The sequence below is a fragment of the Nannobrachium achirus genome, assembly GCF_963921795.1.
Source record: "Nannobrachium achirus genome assembly, chromosome: 8".
Classification (NCBI taxonomy): Eukaryota; Metazoa; Chordata; class Actinopteri; order Myctophiformes; family Myctophidae; genus Nannobrachium; species Nannobrachium achirus.
Genome location: NC_137817.1, coordinates 30,567,085 through 30,588,182, shown reverse-complemented (window position 1 = coordinate 30,588,182; position 21,098 = coordinate 30,567,085). Strand labels below are relative to the sequence as shown.

At 41.3% G+C, this 21,098-nt stretch overlaps 1 protein-coding gene across 1 annotated transcript in view; it reads left to right on the top strand.

Annotated features, from left to right (window-relative positions):
• plch1 (phospholipase C, eta 1) overlaps window positions 1-21,098 on the top strand; it is a 69,799-nt gene that overhangs the window by 33,374 nt on the left and 15,327 nt on the right. Inside the window, exons 3-12 of the mRNA XM_080731580.1 lie at window positions 2,754-2,900; window positions 4,628-4,871; window positions 5,562-5,691; window positions 8,360-8,530; window positions 11,269-11,362; window positions 14,010-14,213; window positions 14,940-15,060; window positions 16,755-16,926; window positions 19,347-19,454; window positions 20,546-20,698. Coding sequence (XP_080587706.1) covers window positions 2,754-2,900; window positions 4,628-4,871; window positions 5,562-5,691; window positions 8,360-8,530; window positions 11,269-11,362; window positions 14,010-14,213; window positions 14,940-15,060; window positions 16,755-16,926; window positions 19,347-19,454; window positions 20,546-20,698 — 1,544 coding nt within the window. The remainder of the gene's footprint in view (window positions 1-2,753; window positions 2,901-4,627; window positions 4,872-5,561; window positions 5,692-8,359; window positions 8,531-11,268; window positions 11,363-14,009; window positions 14,214-14,939; window positions 15,061-16,754; window positions 16,927-19,346; window positions 19,455-20,545; window positions 20,699-21,098) is intronic.

Below are 21,098 nucleotides of genomic sequence, written 5' to 3'. Positions count from 1 at the left end.
TGACTCGTTGATTTTTTGTGTGACTCATAAAATGTCCCTGGGACCCATCTGAAAGACCCCTCTTGAGTCCCGGGACTCATTACATTAAAAAGCTAGCAACATCACTGTGTTATAGATCTAGGACAGAATTCATAGATTTAGAACACATAGAATCAAAAACATAGACCTGGAACTGCTCAAATTCACCGCTCCACTTCGAACCGAGGTTTGATTTTATTTATTTACAATTTCATTTACTTTCAATTTGTTTAAAAAAAATCACACCCGTGTGAAGTGGAGCTGTGTGTGTGTGTGTGTGTGTGTGTGTGTGTGTGTGTGTGTGTGTGTGTGTGTGTGTGTGTGTGGATCATGTGTACCGATTTTTGTGACATTTGAAGAAAATATGTAGGAAAAGGAGCAAAAAGTGTGTTTTGGAGAAAATTCAAGATGGCGGAAAATCTATCATGGCGCAAATGGGCGTGGCCTATATGGGGAGATGCGTCATGACCCAAGGAATCCAGGGAAAAAATATTTTTAATTTTCCGACCTACGGTTCAAGAGTTACAGACCAAAACGTAAAGTGGGGTGTTATGGCGCCACCATGTGGCCAAATGACACAATTATTTTTTATTTAATCCTTGAAATCATTATGAACCTCCTCTCCAAGTCTTGAAACTCTAGCCCCTATGGTTTGCGAGAGACAAATAATTGAATGTGAGTTTTTGCGATTCCCATTATAAGTCAATGGGGAAAATTAATTCACTAATAAATTAATATCAATTAAACTATAGAACCTTTCTCTTAGAAAAGTAATAGCCCACGATTCCCGAGTAAGCCGGTCGATTTGACATATGGCGCGAGTGTGTGGTGGCAAAACTGTGGGACTAGTGGCGTGCCGAAGTTTAGGAAGTTCAGGCTACATACAGACAGACAGACAGACAGACAGACAGACAGACAGACACACAGACAGACCCACACGGCCACGTATAGGGAGCCTGTGCTTCACACAGCTCCAAAAACACAGTCATTCTAATAGTAGTAGCCTAAGCTTGTGCCCTCACACAAGTTTGTGTTGAGTATGCATACTTATGATATATTCATGTGTGAGAGCAAGCATGTGTATGGGTACTCTCTAGCTTTGCCTGTCAGGCAAGCATTAATCTGAAGTCCCCAGAAGTTATTTTTTTTCTCTTCAAACATGACCTAAATAACTGAATGATTACAGTATGTATATATGTTTGTATATATGTATATATTACTAGTAACATATGGGCATTCCCATATGAAGTCCTGCTAAATATGGGCTTAATCTTGATGACATCAGGGAATATATGGGCATAAAAGGGATTATGTTAGTGTGACATCACAGTGAAGCCAGAGTGTGATGTCAGAGCAGCAAACCCATTCTGTTAGAGTGGTTCCCTGACATCACAGTGATGTCAGAGCATGATGTCAGAGCAGTAAACCGTAAAAAAGTGTACACGTCCAAACGTCCAGACAGACGGAGTGGAGTCAGCATGTGCCGTTTTACATACTAAACCGCAACCTTCGGTCGCAATAAAGCGTCACAGGCCTGCTGGTCACATGAAGTCCAAGATCCATATTGTAGCCATGCCACTCCCATATGTATCCCGAGATCCACCTGATTAAAATGGTTAGGGTCCTGATGGGATGGGAGCTGTGAAGTTAGAGCAATATACATATGTCTTTGATAAGTTTTGCTGTGGCTTTCTTAGGCATATTAGGTATGTAAAGTGAAAAGAGCTGGTGTAGAATTCCACAAAGCTGTCCAGACTCAGCAGCACAGATCGTAAGAACAATTGGTTATGTGGTTCTTTGCCTTGGACAGAATGGGTTTAGATGTGCTGCTGTTTCACAGTCTTTAGAGTTGCAGAGACTTGGCAAATCTGAATACTTCGGCTGTTGTTCTAATTGGAAACATTAGCAATTAGCAAAAAAAACAACAACAACGATTTGTTTCCATTGGCATAAGTACACAACTCTTGGTTGGAGGTACAGTAACAGATTTCTCACAAGCCTTTAATTTTGTTGTCCAACTGACCATCAATCTATACGCATGCACGGACACACGCACGCACCCACCAACACATGCACACACACGCACGCACGCACGCACGCACGCACGCACGCACGCACGCACGCACACACACACACACACACACACACACACACACACACACACACAATAACTGTCACACAGTGTCACAGCAAAGATGTATTCTGTGCAGTGCCTGTCAATGTCACACCTGTCAAATCAAATGCATAGTACCAAGTCATTCTTATTCCAGTGTGCATTCTACCCGTCAACTCTGCCAAATCAGTTTGTGCCTCCATCATTTCCTTTCCGAGAGACACACACACTACTTCTGTATCTAATAAGCCCACAACCCCCCCTCCCCCCCTTCAGTTTCTCTTTTTCTATGGGTGGGGGGTGCATGTCACCGGGTAGCAGTGGGACAACTAGACCTGTGTGTCTACACAGTGCATCTCTGTTGTGCTTTTTTGGATCATTTCTTGACCCAGATCAGCTGCTGGCTGCGCATCATTTGCGTGACACTGTGGCTTTGCTCGTGTTTTTTTCTATCAAGATGTGCAAATCCAGACACCTGCTCCAGTCACAGTGTGAGACTGAACTGTGTGTGTGTGTGTGTGTGTGTGTGTGTGTGTGTGTGTGTGTGTGTGTGTGTGTGTGTGTGTGTGTGTGTGTGTGTGTGTGTGTGTGTGTGTGTGTGTGTGTGTGTGTTCCCCCACAGTGGAGCGATGCATGAGTGTGATGCAGTCGGGGACTCAGATGGTAAAGCTGAAGGCTGGGTCCAAAGGTCTGGTGAGACTCTTCTACCTGGATGAGCATCGCTCCTGCATTCGCTGGAAACCCTCCCGGAAGAGTGAGAAGGCCAAGAGTGAGTAGACAGAAGTGTGCACATAGTAAAATCCTGAGCGTTCATTACATTTTCAGATTTCGTTAAACACTAAGGATTTTGCTTTGATTACTTTATTTCTTTTTTTTTTGTAACACAGATATCCCTTTTTCAACATTGTTTTTTTCTTTTTTCTTTTTAAGAACATTTTGTGGGGTTTTCTGCCGTTATTGTTACCACAGTAGGTAGACAGGAAACAGGGAGAGAGACGGGGAGTGACACGCAGCAAAGGTCGTCGGAATTGGGACTCGAACCTACGACACGCTGCCAGGCATCAGAGCCTAGTGGTTTGCGCCTGGACCGCCAGCGGGCGGCCCATAATGGCATTGCTAAATTGCCTTTCACCCTCTTTCACCCTGCACGTTAATTTGTTTACATTCTTCACTATTGTTTTAGTAGATCAAGTTCATTATTGTTACTGTCACTACCTGTAATCATTTTTTCTCTTTCTTTCTTTCGCTATTTCTTTACCCCTTTCTTCAAAATGAAAATTATTGGAGCTATGAACTTGTATGATTATCATTGTTGAAACAAGATAAGCCTTTGTTCGTCTTTGCTTGGTCGTGCAGAGTGTGTGGCTTTAAAGTCTGGTGAGGATAAAAAATAAGGTCAGCATATTGTTGGGTCTATTCCTAGCTTAATCTCAGAGATTAGATGAGATTATGGAAAGTAAAGAGAGTGTGATGGTTGATTGGTTGATGATTTGATCCTGTGGAGTATAATGAACAATAACCCTGCCTTTTTGGTAAATTGGTGATAGTGAGTTAAATATTGTACTGAACTTTATCGTGCCTCATTGAAAGCGGAGGACACAGACAACAGTCAATGTGGAGAAGGAAATGAAAGGAATGAGATTTGCAATGAATGCAGTAATAAGTGATACACTACCTTAGCTGAATTGAGCATCAAAGAGAGTCAAGGAGCCTGAGAAAGTATTTATAGATACATACAGCAGAGTCTGACAATAAGTAATGTGCATGTTAGACAAACTGAAAATCAGTCACCCAGAGGCGGCACAGACAGCATACACAGTCAGTCAAATGTTGGAGCGGTAAGCACCACTCAAACAAAATGGGATGTTGACAGTTGAGAGTGTGTGTTGCTGGCAGAACATCACATTTACTGGATGCTGATAACACCCTCCTAACAAAGAGACAGAATCAGTGAGAGAACAGAGAATGCTCTCCAATCTCGTTAGACCGTGATGCAGCCTTGATGTCTGTACAATGAGAGATGGGAAAAGAGAGAAATTAAATTATATATGTATATTTATTGTTATAGTTAAAAAGCTTTGTGTGGATGGGTGAGTTAGGAGCTTCCTGACATTTTGGGGATTGGTATTTGTTTAAAAATATATATTTTCTGAATATCTGTTCTATTTTACTTTCAAATATTCCTGCTTTTCTCCCCCTTTTCTTCTCAAGTTCAAGATGTGTGGATAGAAGTTTCCATTTTTCCAACAATGTATAAAACACATTGGTTCCTTTCAAGTGTCAGTTGTAAAGTAATGAATTGTTGTCATCTCATGTGTCCTTTCTATCTTACTGTACTGTCCGAATATAAATATAACTATAATAGTAGTAGTATATGATATAAATGTTGAAATGTTGATGGAGTGCAAATGTTTTCTGCCCACATCATTCCACTCTTTGAACTAAAACTCGGGTCTGAATTCTCATCTTGTCCATCTCGCCCATTCCCTCCCTCAGTCACCATTGATTCCCTGTACAAAGTGACAGAGGGTCGTCAGTCAGACATCTTCCACCGGCATGCAGAGGGCAGCTTTGACCCTGCCTGCTGCTTCACGGTGTACCATGGAAACCACATGGAGTCCCTGGACCTGGTGACCACCAACAGTGAGGAAGCAAGGACTTGGGTGACCGGCCTGCGCTACCTCATGGCTGGGATCAGTGATGAGGACTCGTTGGCCAAGCGGCAGCGGACACATGACCAATATCCTTTTATCACATGGCACTAATACACACACATACAGTATGGTACACATATGCAGAATCACAATTACATTTCCTTGGTGATACTAGATCCTACTGAGTAGTGATGGGCAATCCCGTTCATTTCAGTGAACGAATCATTTCACGTTCACGGTAATGATCCGTTCAAACGATTTGTTCACGTTCACCGCTCATAGCGCGATCGCACCATGAAAAACACTATCGCAGGAGTGTTATTAGGGGGGTGGGGGCTGGGGTGTGAACGAAAGTGTGACCGACACATTTCAGGGATTTGAACGAATCTTTCACACTTGCTAATTTAGATTCGATTCTTACGAACGAATCACTCATGAACGACCCATCACTACTACTGTGGCTACTCCCAGAAAAACCTTGATGACGTTGGTCTATGCTAATCATTAAAATCTCTGGTTTATTATCTCCGCCGGGTGGATATGTCTGTGTGTCTGTCTGTGTCTACTGTATTTGTGTGTCTGTCTCACAAATTACTATGCCTATTTGCACCAGACAATATAAGACATTTGTGATCAGCATCACAGCAAAACAAGTTTCTGCGGTTATCATCATTGACCAGGACGTTCTACTGCGATTATACTGTAAATATACTTTACTTGGTACTCTCAATACACACACATACAGTATCCTACCTTCCTTAACTTGTGTGTGTGACGTGGATGAAGCAGACATTTGAGGAAGCTGATAAGAATGGTGATGGTCTCCTGAACATCGAGGAGATCTACCAGCTTCTCCACAAGCTGAATGTCAATCTCCCACGCAGGAAGGTCAAGCAAATGTTCCAGGTGTGTATACTGTATTTCAAAGTGCTTGTAATATCTGCTCACAAAATGACTTATTATGAATGAGATGGCCTCTTGGCTGTTGATAAATAGCAACTCAAACACTAAATGTAAACTTCACACAGCATCACAAAAGATAATTGTATAATTGTTGTTAGAAGTTCTCCAGCAAGGCACTTGTATACACACATACAGTACATGTAAGTACATTCATAAAATGTACATACACATATTTATCATATCAAACTAATTAAAATGTATGCGTGCATATACCTTTGACTTAAGCACATTTCCCCCACTAAACCTAACACAGTTTCTTACACAGAGCTCTTATGTTAATGTTCCATTTCATGTATGTTATATGACATTCAAAAACATGTGAGAGAAAACTTTCACATCTGTGACATTATATGACATTTTATTTGAAGGATACGTTGTGACATTCTATTTGAAGGGGGACACGTACCTGACTGCTTTTCTGATGGCGTGAGGCACACCATTTTTAATATAGAATACATTATAGATATAACACAACAGCCAAAACTGTGTTTAAGTCACATGTAATAACCAAGACAGAAAGAGCCATGAATTTATTCCTTTATAAAAGCATAGGCCGATGTGACCTTACAAGATTACTGAAAATACCATGGACCATTTATTTGTATTACACCTGTAATGGACTCTATCTCAGTGGTTTTCCCTGCTGATAGTGTGTGGAGTCTGTCAGTGATTAAGTCCTTAAAGCCCAGAGGCACGCTCATTATATAGGAGTGTGATGGAGGCATTAGCTGGTATTATTAGATTTGGAAGGGAATGGAACAGTCTCTTGAGATCCAGCAGGTATTACGATCCCAGGAAGTCTGTCGGCAAGATATCTGGGAGGAGGGAGGAGAGTGCGACAGAGAAAGCTGCAAAGAGATACATAGACTACACATGTAATGCCTCAAAGCAAGGAGGTCCTTGGTTTGGACAACTGGATGAGGTAGAGGTAAAATTCACTGACCATAGACCGCAGTTCAAATTCTGTCAGTGTACGAAAGAACACAAATGCCAGAGTTCAAGGATGGGAAGCCAGGAAGGGATCGTGTTCTTCTCACTGCACCTGTGACCCTTGTCTTGTCAAGAGTTTATAGGCCAAAAGATGACATGGGCTGTTGTAGCGCCACCATGAGGAGATTTGAAAAATGGATTGATGTTCTTGGGAATGTACTTACGCGCAAAGTTTACTAGCAATCGCTAGGGGGCGCTGCATTCATAATGTGTGGCATTTTGTGCAAAACAGGCCTCCCCTGGAAAACAATCATAGCCAATCAGAATGGAATATGTGGAATGTGACAGATACGTCTTGATCACATGACTACAGGGATAATGTTAATGGATGGCGATTTGCGTGATGTTAGGACAAAATCTGTAAAATATAAAATCTGAGTAATATAAAAAAAAATGTTTTGCAAAAATCATCCGCCCGGCTGCGCAGGGGTGGAAAAGTTGGGTCAGGGGTTCTGCTCTGGCTTCGACGTTTGTGTGTTTGCACAGTTTCACGTTGATGGTGATTAGCTGTACACAGACAGACGGACACACACACAGACAGACGGACCAGGGCGAAAACATAGTCTTGGCCATGCCTTCGCCCTGGCGGAGACAATGAGGTCCAGTTTGTCTATGTGTTCTGTACTGTAACACAAATTGCCTCACTGAGGACATTCATTTTCAAAAGCTAGTTCTAAGTACCTTAAATAAAAGTTAACCAGTAAGATGCCTAAGGGCCATCTGTCTTGGCCATAAATGGATTCTGTTAGTGTGGTTCTCCTAACAGGGCATCATCTGGGATACAATCCCTTTTATGCCCATATATGGAGATCCCTAACAGAATCCCTTTTGTGCCCATATATGGAGATCCCTGCTCTGAGTATCTGACATCACTGTGATGTCACTTGTTTATGCCCATATATGGAGATCCCTGCTCTAAGTATCTGACATCACTGTGATGTCACCTGTGATGTCACAGTGATGTGTCAGGGGAACCACAGTGTCAGGTGCTACCCGTACGGACGTCGGACAGATACGGACAAGCTGTGACGTGTCTGATAGTAAACTGTGACCTACGGTTGCAATAAATAAGGAGGAAGTGTTTTGCTCACAGCACTTTCGTTGTCACATGAATACACTAGCCGTTCAGTTTGTTCTAATCCACGTTAAAGCACTTGTGTGGGGGCATTCAAATTTGACAGGGCCCAACTTGAAATGGGTCGTTCTGCATAGTACTTGGGATTTGTTGATGTAAATGTTCACATAGAGTGTAATAATTGGTAAAACAAACTTTTGGCCTATTTGTGGAGATAAGCGACCAACGGTCGCTTATCTCCCGATTAGGGAGTCTTACTGGTTTTAAGTCTCCCCAGGAGTCATTGCTTGTTGTTGCAAACCCTCTGATAAGGACAGTGCCCGCAGACAGTCACCCTGTCTGTCTGTCTGTCTGTCTGTCTGTCTGTCTGTCTGTCTGTCTGTCTGTCTGTCTGTCTGTTTGTTGTTGTTGTCAGAATGTGAAGATAAAAGTCACATTGGGAACAGTTGTGTGTATAGCAGACAGGAATACTAAGCCTTTTTGTTACAATTATGTGATGTGTTGTTTGCCGGTGGTGATAATATAACCTCTTCTCCCCCCGAACAGGAAGCAGACACAGATGATCAGCAGGGCACGCTGACCTATGAGGAGTTCTCAGTGTTCTACAGGATGATGTCTCTGAGACGGGACTTGTTCCTGCTTCTGATAACGTACTGTGACAAGAAAGACCACCTCACAATGGAAGAGTTGGCTAACTTCCTGCGAACTGAACAAAAGGTCAGACCTGCTGTGCGTGTTATATATTGCACATACAAAAAAAGTTGTATAAAGGATGTCCTGCACGTGTTAAAGGACCATACTAGTAGTCTGTCATGTTTAGCCCATTGACTACGACTCATTGTATACTTAACACGTGCAGACCAATTTACAAAATATACCGTTGTTTGTTTGATTTTAGTCAATTTACAGAGACTTGGAACTTTCTTCAGATACGTTATCCATCACAATATATATATATATATATATATATATATATATATATATATATATATATATATATATATATCATTGCAGGGTTATTCTTTGTCATATCATTACTGTTGCATTACATTTCACAGCACACAATTAAATACAAACCATATTATTTATATGGAGGTACAGGCATCCTCTGCTTAACAGCATTCCAATACCAGATACAGTATTTTCAAATTCAAATGGCAACCCAAGCTAATATCATACAACGTTAACTACTGCATAGATAAGACAAAAATAATCATCCAACTCACAAAACAATACTCAAAATGAGTCCCTGGATTGAATGAGTGGCCACAATTTGTGACTAATTTGTGTTGAGTGAGCAGCAATGGAGAGGGAGGGTGAATGTGCACACGGTCAATTGCCACCTGTATAACCGATTATATTGAGTACGACACTACAAAACATCCAATGGCATTCACATACTTTTGATTTTCAATGCTACAAAAAATGGGAATTGCAATTTGGTTCCTGAAGTATTGTCTACTATCTCAAACAACACCTGGATACACTGTATCAGTTAATCCCTAAAAACGCCTAAAAACAGGGTCATTATTTGTGACCCCTTTAAAATCAAATGTACTGTTTTGATCCTTCTCTAATTCTGAGTGAGAGGCAGCCACAGAAAAAAAATGCTTTTGTCTGAGACACATTTGGCATACTCTGTACTGGCTGTTTTCCATTTTCTGCACATCTGGGAAGGGAATAAACAGGCTGTTATGAAATACTGAGGATTATTTCTGTTCCTGTTTCCTTCTATCCTTTGTAATGGAGTGAATGGCGTTCTCACATATTCTCAGCTATCTGTCTTGAGGAATCTGCTCCACTTTGATGATTTATCATGCATAAAATGGGCTTGTCTCTGGGGTGCCCATCCTTTGCTGTTCTCAGCTTCTCTTACCTGTCTCTTATGACAGTTACATTTCCCTTTTCATAAAATGTTGTCATTTTTCTTTACGGATCCCCCTGCTGCATTTGAACACCCTAGGCTTCTAGACACATTTCCATGTTTCATATCATAGGTTATTTATTTATCAGTGGCACAAACCTGTGAAACAGATATCTTTTGCATTGCTAGTTCATTCTGACATCAGGTAACACTTTGTTGCAACCATAGGTCGCAGTTTACTATGAAACCTGGCAGATCCCGTGGGTAACGCCTCAATGTTTAAAGCTGACCTGTTGTGACATCACATTGTTGGCTCAATGACCAAGATCCCTGATGTCATCAATATTAAGCCCATATTTTGCAATACCCATGTATGGACGCTCCATATATGGCCAAGATAGAATTAATTTGCAAATCAAGACTGCTGACTATCATCACCTGGGTCTCCATATATGAAGATCACAACACTGACCTCATCAAACCCTGGATTTCATTTATTAATTTATTTAGACAGGACAGAGCTTATTAATGAACACTACATTAAGCAATGTAAATACACTGGATATACCGTAGCAAGATGCTAGTTTTCGTCCGTAGTCCCCAATATCCATACATGGAGACGACTGGATCATCACCTAGATCTCCATATTATGGAGCTGGAGTATACATGCCAAAGCAGCCATGTGCAGGTGTCCATGTGCACGTACGTGCCCATGTGCACGCATGTGTGTGACCTCGCCCTTTAGAGCGAGTTCGCTTCTCACCCTTAAAGGGCCTACACCATGCTTTTAAAACTATATTTTTTGTATAAACATATGCTCAAAATTGAGTCTTAGACAGGTTTTAACCCTCAACAAACACTCTGACCATTCTTTTTGTTTGTTCTAGCTCTACTATAATGAGGCTCTCCAGCTGCAATACCAAAACGGCCTCTGTTTGCTCAGGGGCGCATCTAGTGGGGTTTTTCCAGAAAAAAAAAAGAAGTTTTTTGAAAAAAAAAAGAAGTTTTTTGAAAAAAAAAAGAAGTTTTTTGAAAAAAAATAAGTCTTTTGAAAAAAAAGAAGTTTTTTGAAAAAAAAAATTTTTTTGAAAAAAAAAGTTTTTTGAAAAAAAAAATTTTTGAAAAAAAGTTTTTTGAAAAATGAAAAAAAAAAAAAAAAAAGTTTTTTGAAAAAAAAGTTTTTGAAAAAAAAAGTTTTGAAAAAAAAGTTTTTAAAAAAAATAGTTTTGAAAAAAAAATTTGAAAAAAAAAATTTTTTTTTGATTTTTTTTTTTTTTTGACGGGAATCCGTGTGACGTCACACGGATCAACTCTCAGAACAGCACTGTTCTGAGAACCCGTGGAAAGCTTTTCATCTCTGTCTTCCCAAAACCAGAGAAAGACACAATGTACAGAAATAGGACTTTGTGAGGATAGAAGGTGCCAGTGGGACCCCAAAAAAAGGTTTTAAAATAGAAAAAGTGAAAATTCATGGTGTAGGTCCTTTAAGGCGTCTTACTGGTAATATTTACTGAGATTGAAAGATGCCCTTGTTTTTCAACATTACGTGTATATTTTACCAAAATATCTTTCCTTCTCCCTTCCTCATAGATGACCAATGTGACACCAGAGTACTGTGCGGACATCATTGACAAGTTTGAGATGTCAGAAGAGAACAAACGCAATCGTGTTTTAGGGATTGAAGGTAATTCTTTCACCTTTTATTTTACACTTCCACACATATTCTCCTCCTAAGGTTTTGTGTTAAATCTCATCATCTCTGTTACTGCAACACCTTTGTCACTTCGGTTACAGTAACATCTCTAGGTAACACCTTTATCATGGATTACTCTTTCTGTAATGCTGTGTTCAAACTGGCAGCCAGTGACATGACAATACAAAGTGACACCCGTTGTTTGTAGCTGCTACACAATCTACAAAGCTACAAAACGACCGTGTTTTGTAGCTTTTTTCCACTCACCTTGCACTCACCTTCTCTCTCCACACAATTCCTGCTTGTAACTTGGGAAAACTATGTATTTCCGCTAGCTAGTTCTGTGTTATCCTTAACCACAGGCTTGATATCGTACTGGATATTTTTCTCGCTCATCAGATGCATGCTTGACATCAATGAGCGTGTTGATTATAACACTTAAACAGCGACTCTTCGAAAGATAGGCTGCATTACTTTGTGTCTTTTGTAGCTGCCAGTGTGAACACAGCATAATACCTCTCTTCGTCTGTGTTACTCCATTGCTGTAATAACCTCTGTTATTCGCTCTACCTCTTGACCAATGCCAATATCATTTATTATACAAAGGAGAACTTAACTTATTGAGGGACATTAAGTTGTCAGGGTTAATTTGACTCAAAGAGTGTGCAAATTGACCCAAATGGACCAGCAGGAATATTGAAAGGGGTAGCATATGACCAGAGCGTGAGAGCTATGATTAAGGAGAGTGGAAAATACGGGGAGTATAATGAGGGCAGAGGGAGAGAGGAAATCACAATGTGACAGAGCGATGAGAGGGGGAGGTATGGGCAGCGACGAGGGATGCGTGAGTGAGGCTAATCTTGTTCTTGGAGGAATGCAGACTAACCGTATTCTGTGCCAATGACGTCTCATGACGTTTTTTTTGCAAAGGCGTTCAGTGCCAATGACGTCTTTGACGTCTTTTGAGTTTTTTGTATAAAAAAAAAGAAAAAAAATGTTTTCATTTTTTTTTTTTTTTTTTTAAAGATGTCAAAATGACCTGGGATCAGAGAGATGCTTTTCTCTGTTTGTGTGTTGGCTCCCTCGTTTAGCTGATTGAGAAAATGTGTGTTCATTCTAGTGGATGGACACTTTTCTTCATTCAAACAGCTCTATCTCTGGAACCATTTGTCTGATTGACAAAATTCTTTTTGCCACTAAATCACAACAACTGTGTCTGTTTCTGTGGGGGAAAAAATTATAAAAAAAAAACATTTTTTTTGATTGCGCAATAAAGAAAAACATACAAAACCGTGGCACAGCTACCTTGGAGCCATTTTGGCATTTGGCACAGAATGAGTTAATGTGTGTCTGTCTGTTCGACCCAACAGTCAATATATACTATATAATTATGGTATAAAAAGAAAACTCAAGATGAGTGGAAAATGGCAACACAACAAAAGATTTGCATTTTATTTTGCTGCATCAAGCTGCCTGATGATGCTCTCATCAAGGAACTATTTTATATACTTACTTTATAAATTTGCCTGTTGTGAACGCATGTCCCTCCAGTTCTGCAATAATACTTGTTGTACCTGTTGTCAGAGGACTAGCTATCCATAACATAACCATAGTACTTAGAGGCCAGTCATATTGATGACAACAAGGATCTCCATATATGGTCATAAAAGGGACAACATATAAGAGTGTGAACCAATGTCTTCTGTATATACTTATAATATAATAATCACAAAATGATTAAGTCAAATGTTGAACATCGTATGACGGCGATAATTCCTGCATGTGTCTGTTTCGTGTGCCAGTACTTAGCAGGCTGTGTATCTCTCTCTCTCTCTCTCTCTCTCTCTTTCTCTCTCTCTCTCTCTCTCGCTCTCTCGCTCTCTCTCTCTCTCTCTCTCTCTCTCTCCTCTCTCTCTCTCTCTCTCTCTCATGTGTGTTTCAGAGCTTTATTCCAATCTGAGATTAGGCAGAGTATCATAAAACATTTTCATGCCTCCTCTCACACTGGTGAGCGTTAAGCCAGATTTATACTTAGTTGCTTGCCGAAAACAGCAGATACACAAGCTCTCAAACCGGCGTGCAGCGAAGTAGATCCACTATTTGACCTGCTATTTTCTAGCTTGTAGATCTGCTATTTTTTTTATAGCTTGATATACTTAAACGCAGTTAAGTATAAGCCCTTTAGTGTCTAAATCCTAATATACATGCACTCTGTAGGTATATTATATATATATATATATATAATTTTCTTGTGCAGCTAGTACCTTTGAGTGGCAGTTGGTCGCAGAAGCAGTCCCCACATTACTATTCTGTCCCCCTGGTTTACAACGGCGCTGAGTCGGCTCATGGGACCTTTGCAATGCTCGACACAGAGACTCACTCGCTACCACTCGCTCGGCTGTGTCTCAGGTGGATCAAGGCCGCCTGAGACGGCGCGCCTCCGTCATGGTCAATAGGAAACAAGCGCTCCTGGTCTCAATCTCACTGGGTCTCAAAAACACTGTGATATACCGTATATATGTATATATGTGTATGTGTATATATATATATATATATATATATATATATATATATATATATATATAATTATTTATTATAATTATATATTTTTCAATGTACATATTTCTTGTTTCATCAGGTTTTACCAGTTTTATGCGCAGCCCCACATGCGATGTGTTTAACCCTTTGCACCATGAAGTGAACCAAGACATGGAGCAACCTCTGTGTAACTACTTCATCGCCTCATCTCACAACACTTACCTGACTGGAGACCAGCTCCTCTCGCACTCCAAGACTGACATGTATGCCTGGGTACTTCAGTCTGGCTGCCGCTGTGTGGAAGGTATTTACATGTTTACTTTCAGTTATATCCAATGAGCCAAAATGTGCTGGGCGATAAGCATTATTATTATTGTGAGAGAGAGGGTATTATTGTCTCCGCCAGTCCGAAAGGCTTGGCCGAGACTATGTTTTGCACCCTGTCCGTCAGTACGCGTGTCTTTGCGTGTGTGTCGACCCATCCTTCAGTCTGTGCAGCTAATCTCTGGCACCATTTGAACAATGGCAGCGAAACGCACACTCCCTGGGGTGCCAGAGCAGAACCTCTGCCCCACATTTTTCACATGGGCCTGTTATAGTGCCACCAGGAGGCGGATTTGTGCAAAATACATACTCCCACAGATTTTGTCCACACATCATCTCTATAGTCATTATAGAGATACTGTGTTTTTTGTTTTTTCATATTCCATCCTGATTGACTAAGATTGGCTTCCAAACTATGCATGAGTGTTCCGTAAAAAAGAAAAGAAAAAGAAAATAATAACAATGTGTGTGTGTGTGTGTGTGTGTGTGTGTGTGTGTGTGTGTGTGTGTGTGTGTGTGTGTGTGTGTGTGTGTGTGTGTGTGTGTGTGTGTGTGTGTATATTTGTTTAAATGGTGATACCAAGTATACAATTTGTATTTAATATTGGCCCCTGTTACAACGGTAGAGAAGCTATTGTATCATGGAGATAAAGACGCTATTATCCTTTCCATATTAATACCTCCATCTCTTTTGATCTGTGTGAAGTGGACTGTTGGGATGGACCTGAAGGAGAACCCATGGTCCAACATGGATACACTTTAACATCAAAGATCACTTTCAAGGCAGTCATAGAGACCATCAACAAATATGCCTTCATTAATAACCAGTAAGTAGTTTTTTTAATAATGCTGTGCATTGTATTGCTTTAATTACTTGAAATTCCAACCTCGACCCCACAACCTATTTTTTTAATTTCCAGAAATATTTTATTGCTAGACTAGTTCACATGTGGACAATACCGTTTATGATTCATCATCTTTGTGTGTTGCAACATTTAGACAGCCAAGTTGGGGTTTGTTCAAGAGACACATTAATTCTTGGCTAGCGCCCATTACTGGGCCATCTGCTTTATAGCAGTTAGTATGCCTCCCTGAGGAGCCAGTGTCTGTGAGTACCAAAACAAAGTGGAGAATGGTGCAACCGCCTGCCGCCACACTAGCAGCATTCGTGCCATAAATGTCAGTTTCTCTTTTTTTACAGACGCATGAAAGATACCCAAATGCCTGTGTAGCGTACAGGGCACAGGAAATAATTCCATTGTCACTATTTGTGTAGTAGTTAAAGCAAGTGTACTGTAAAATCTGTGTTTTGTTGTGTTCAACTGACCGGCTCGCTTGGATCTCTCTCTCTCTCTCTCTCTCTCTCTCTCTCTCTCTCTCTCTCTCTCTCTCTCTATCTCTCTCTCACTCAAGCATACAATCTCACTCTATGTTAGTGGCTCACCCTCCTCTGTCTGTCTCTCTCCTGTCTCCATTTCCAAGCTGCCATTCAGCTGCTATTAATTCTTATCAGCACTGCCACCTGTAATAATTATGAATGGCTGCCAGTCAGTATTGAATTGTTGGTACCCTCACGCGTCACACACAAATTACACAGCTCATTTAGTTCCAGTCTTCCATACAGGAGGACAACCTTGAGAGCTTCTGTTGTGTGTTGCATCCGAAAATGGTCGACAGTGTGTATTTGACTGTGGATGTCTGACTACGTTATTCCTGTTGTGTACCAGAGGGATTATGTTTGTTGTTTTAATATGTTGTATCTTATCCTCCGTGCGCGTGTGTGTGTGTGTGTGTGTGGTGTTATAGGTGTCTGTGTGCTTTTACTGGTGAGAGAGAACACTGACCTACAGCAGAATAAAGGGCTTGATATACTTTATTGCATGTTGATGTCATGCAAAAAAAAAGAAAAAGAAAAACAACTAGCTGATCTACAAGCTAGAAAATAGCAGATCAAATAGTGGCTCTACTTTGCTGCACGGCGGTTTATGAGCTTGTGTATCTGCAGTTTTCGGTGAAAGAGCAACTAAGTCTAAATCTGGCTTAACTCTCACCAGTGTGAGAGGAGGCATGAAATGTTTAATGATTCTCTGCCTAATTCCAGCCTGTGTGGTGATGAAACAGGATTTATACCCCTGTCAACATATCAATCACATTTCAGTCCATTGGTTTGGCATGCAAAATGGGATTCTATAACCTTTTTATACGGTTTATGCGCTTTTAACATTCATGTAAAATACCTACAAGAAACTGGTATATGAATTTTGGGTAAACTTTGGGGGTGACCCAAAGGCCAGTGGTTGGGGCATGTGTCATGTGGGTGCATTGCCCTGATCGGCGAGGCCCCGGTTTGATGCCCGGACAGACAGACAGACAGACAGACAGACCGACCATTTGCTGAATGTCTCTCTGCGTTTCCTGTCTCCATCTCTCCACTATCAATATCAATTAAAGAATTAAAATGTCCCCCGCCTCCACAAAAAAATTATTATCTGTAACTTTGGCATAATTGTGTTTTCTCCAGGTATCCAGTGATCCTCTCTATAGAGAACCACTGTAGTGTCCTGCAGCAGAAGAAGATAGCTCAATATCTCAGAGAGATCCTGGGAGATAAGCTGCACCTGAATGACATACTAAACAGAGACTCCAAAACGTTACCCAGCCCTCACAGCCTGCGGGGCAAGATACTCATAAAGGTAAGAAGAGTGGCTCATGTTGAAAAGCATTGACTGAGGATGTGAAGGAGTGTATGAATGCGTGCGTGCGTGCGTGCGTGCGTGCGTGCGTGTGTGTGTACACACAACGTAACTGTACACACAGTACACCTGTAGGGAAGCATCTGCATTCCATATGTTTCTCCACTCATTTATTCAGCTTTTCTCTTTCATTTGTCAATCGTCTGTCTGGATGCATTCAAGGGAATTTGTGGGTGTATTCGTGTATTGAGTACCGGTACATATAACATTCTCTGGGTTGCATAATTCTTCATGTCACCGTATGCAGATTTTCACTCAAAATGGTTTGAAATGACAGATCTTATTATCTCTACATATTTAGTTTGGGCTGTCTTTGAATCTATTTCTCTGTGATGAGAACACAAGTTAGGAAAAAAAGATAGAAATGCTGCATATGGCGGAATGTAATTTTTGGAAATGAACAAATGGAGAGAAGGAAGATAGAATTGCACAGGCAGAATCAAACTAGGCCATGGTATAAGTCACGGAGGTGGTGTTAAAACTGTTGCATACAATGACAGCTAGACACTGCTGGGACTGGGGACACTTTTGTGCAGCACACACACAGAGTTATTCATACACTGCATGAGAATATAATACACACACATTCACACAAGCTAGATAAGCAGACCAGGGTTTGCATGGGGAGACTCAGCACACATCATTATCCACCAGCACAGTCAGAAGTCTATTCATGGAACGAGAGAGAGAGGAGAGAGAGAGACAGAGACAGGCTTTGGAAGTAGATGGGAGAGGGTAGGCAAAATCCTCAGTGTTCTTTTAACTCTGAGAGGGTTCAACTTGGCACACGCACACACACATGCACACACACGCACGCACGCACGCACACACGCACGCACGCACAGACACACACACACACAGTGCACTGGCAGCGCAACATGCAGACTTATTGGATTCCTTTATATGATGGAGGGCAGATAAAATCTCCCCATCTCCCGTGTCTGTGCTGTGACGGAAGGCAGCATTGTTCCTCCAGGGAGGGAGTGCATTCACATCGCCCCCCTCCTCAGTCAAGTCCCTCAAGGTGAAAGAGCATCATTGATTTCCTATTTAAGAAAAACCTTTAGGCTCCTCAAATTGCTGCTCTCCTCCTCTCGCTCCTTTTCGCCTCCTCTCATCTGGACCTTTTATCTTTGCTCGCTGAGACAATGAGCTTTGGGCAGGGGTGAGGGCCAGGGATTGTGGGATTGGTTATCGATGGGGAGAGGCAGAAAGCAGGGTGCATTCAGTGGGCAGTATAGAGGGGAGCTACAGCTGTGATGTGGGTGGTCTTCATCTGGACTGGAGCTCAGGGGTCCCAGAGTGAGAGGATCAGAGAAACCTCACTCCCACGCACACACCTTCCCAGTGGCTTGATAATGGGCTCCCACTTCGCTGAAAGAGCTGCTTAGGGAGTCGCTCTGGGAATCTATAAGACTGGAGTGTTTAATGTGTGAGTGTGTGTGACTTAATGGCTTTAACTCATGCCTGTAAACCTGGGAAAAGAGCCACACAATGAACTCTAGAGGAGATAACTGGTGTACATGAGACAGTGAGAGATGGAGCAAGAGACAGTTTTAGGCCTTAATTATCCACATTTTTTAGAGGTTGCTGAACTAAGCCACAGATCGAACGCAAATTGGGTTTCACTCCCCAAGGTTTTTCTCACTGTGTGAACGGTTCAAAGAAGCGAGTTGTTTTGTGATTCCTGCACTCAAGGAAGCATCCCCGAGCATCTCAAGAAGGATATCTGTCAGATTTCATATCTAGAACTGTCAGCGACTGTAAATCATGCAGTATGAAATGTGTTGTGACCAGCATACAGAGCAGAGGCATGCTACAGCCACCTTGCTTGGTTCATTGTGCAAACAAGTTGTTTATTTTTAACAGCCTGTCACAGACAGAATGATAGAGAAGGATTGATAACATCATATAATCGGAAACCGACTTAACAGACGATTCAAAGAGGTGTTGAGCAAACTGCTGAGCGATCTTATGATGAGGACAACTTTAAAATGTGTGCTGCATACAGTGTGTGTCTTTATGCATGTGTGTTGTTAGTCTGTGTGCCTTTGTTTTGACTTGTGTGCAGTCATAAAAATGTGCACATGTCAGTGTGCATGTGTGTCAGATATGGGAGGAAGGGGACATTGACATGATGAGTATGTACCAGTACATGTACGTATATGAGAGTTCAGAGAGTCAGACATCTGGAGGTGCAGGAGCGTTACAGAAAAGCTATCAGAAGTTTTGTATGATATCAAAATGTAGTTATGATGTTCAGAGGAGTGTGAGACAATACAATTCTCTCTTTCATATGTCATACATGCTATATCTATCTCTCTTTAATACCCTCTCTCTGTCTCTCTGTCTCTCTCCAGGGGAAACGTCTTCCTCCCTATCTGTCTGCAGATGCAGAGGAAGGAGAAGTGTCAGACGACGACAGCGCTGATGAAATTGAGGATGACTTTAAACTGAAGCACAGTAATGTAAGGAGTGTGCACACACACACGCACGCACGCACGCACGCACGCACGCACGCACGCACGCACGCACGCACGCACGCACGCACGCACACACAAACACACACACACACACACACACACACACACACACACACACACACACACACACACACACACACACACACACACACACATTCAGATCAATTCCTCCAGCCATTGAGGAGAACCGGGCAGGACAGAATTTTCAGAAATCTCCTTCATTATATGTAGGATAATATAACAACATAAAAAATTACAATGCAATTAACTATAGTTTGTACTGTAGTATTGTAAGTGGTCAGATGGCATTGCTGTACTAGATGCAATGGCTGCACTAATTAGGTTGCAATGTTGCTACATCATCAGTGTAGTCATGTTTGGTGCTAATCAGTGCTTAATGGTGCAGTCAAACATTTTGTCACAGTGAATAGAGAGGCGACAGCATTTAAATAGTTATGTGGTTCAAAAGACAGAGCATAATGGCACACATACAGTAGATCACTGCTAAACCTCAGCATTTTAGAGCTTTTTAAAAGCCTGCTTATTTATTCCCCAATTACTTGAAGCCATGAAAGCCAGAATCACCATTTGTTTTCCAATGGAATACTGGAATATGGGCATAATCTTCCAAAACCTTTAAGCTTGCTGTTAACAAAAGGCTTTAGTTTTCGTGATTTTTCCATTGACAGATGTCATTTTAAGAGCATGCTGAGTAGTTTGTACCATTACCACTGAGGAGAGGATCATGTATTGCACTAATTAAAGCATTTAGCGATAAGCAGGCTTCAGAACAGAGAGCAGTTTTTAAAGCAGTCACGGAAATACTCTGACTCCAGTAGCCAGTGACATAATGAGATGTGAAAGAAAGACGAGGTTTTATGCATAAATATTGGAAAATAATATAGGAAAGTGCTTAATTTGTCATTGAAAGTCTGAATGTGATAGATAGATAGACCTGTTTTTGTGTATTATATCACTTTCTGACACCTCCTATTAATCATAACAATGATTCTCTTCTCTTCTCTTCTCTTCTCTTCTCTTCTCTTCTCTTCTCTTCTCTTCTCTTCCCAACACAGAATGGCCATCACCAGGTAGAGTCTCACATCAGAAAGAAGTTGGACTCCCTGCTGAAGGAGTCTCAGATCGGGGACAAGGAAGACACTGAGAGCTTCACTATCCGAGCCCTGTTGCGGGCCACCCATCAGGGCCTTCAGAAGAACCTGCGGCAGGTTAGAAGCACCTTGAGTCCCTTAAACAGAAGACGTCTTAATGCACCAATGTGTTTTCATCCATAGATGGTTTAGAAATGATTAGTGAAAGCTTTTATACAAATATAAGGGTGAACTGCACATTTCGCTGTTTCCTCGGTTCCACTGCAGAGCTGAGCTCTCTCTCTTATGTTATGTTTGTAAGAATTAAATAATGCAAAATGTTTCGAGTTCATTTCAGTTTGCAGTGGACCTTTTCACACACAGTGAAACTTTCCAGAGGACATTATCACATTATGATTGTCTTTTCAGATCTTTTTTAATAAGCAGCAGAATTCAGAATTAAGGAGATAACATTTAAGCTTTAATGGAAATGCTACCCCTGTCAAAGGAACACACACGTTCCACCAGTACACACATA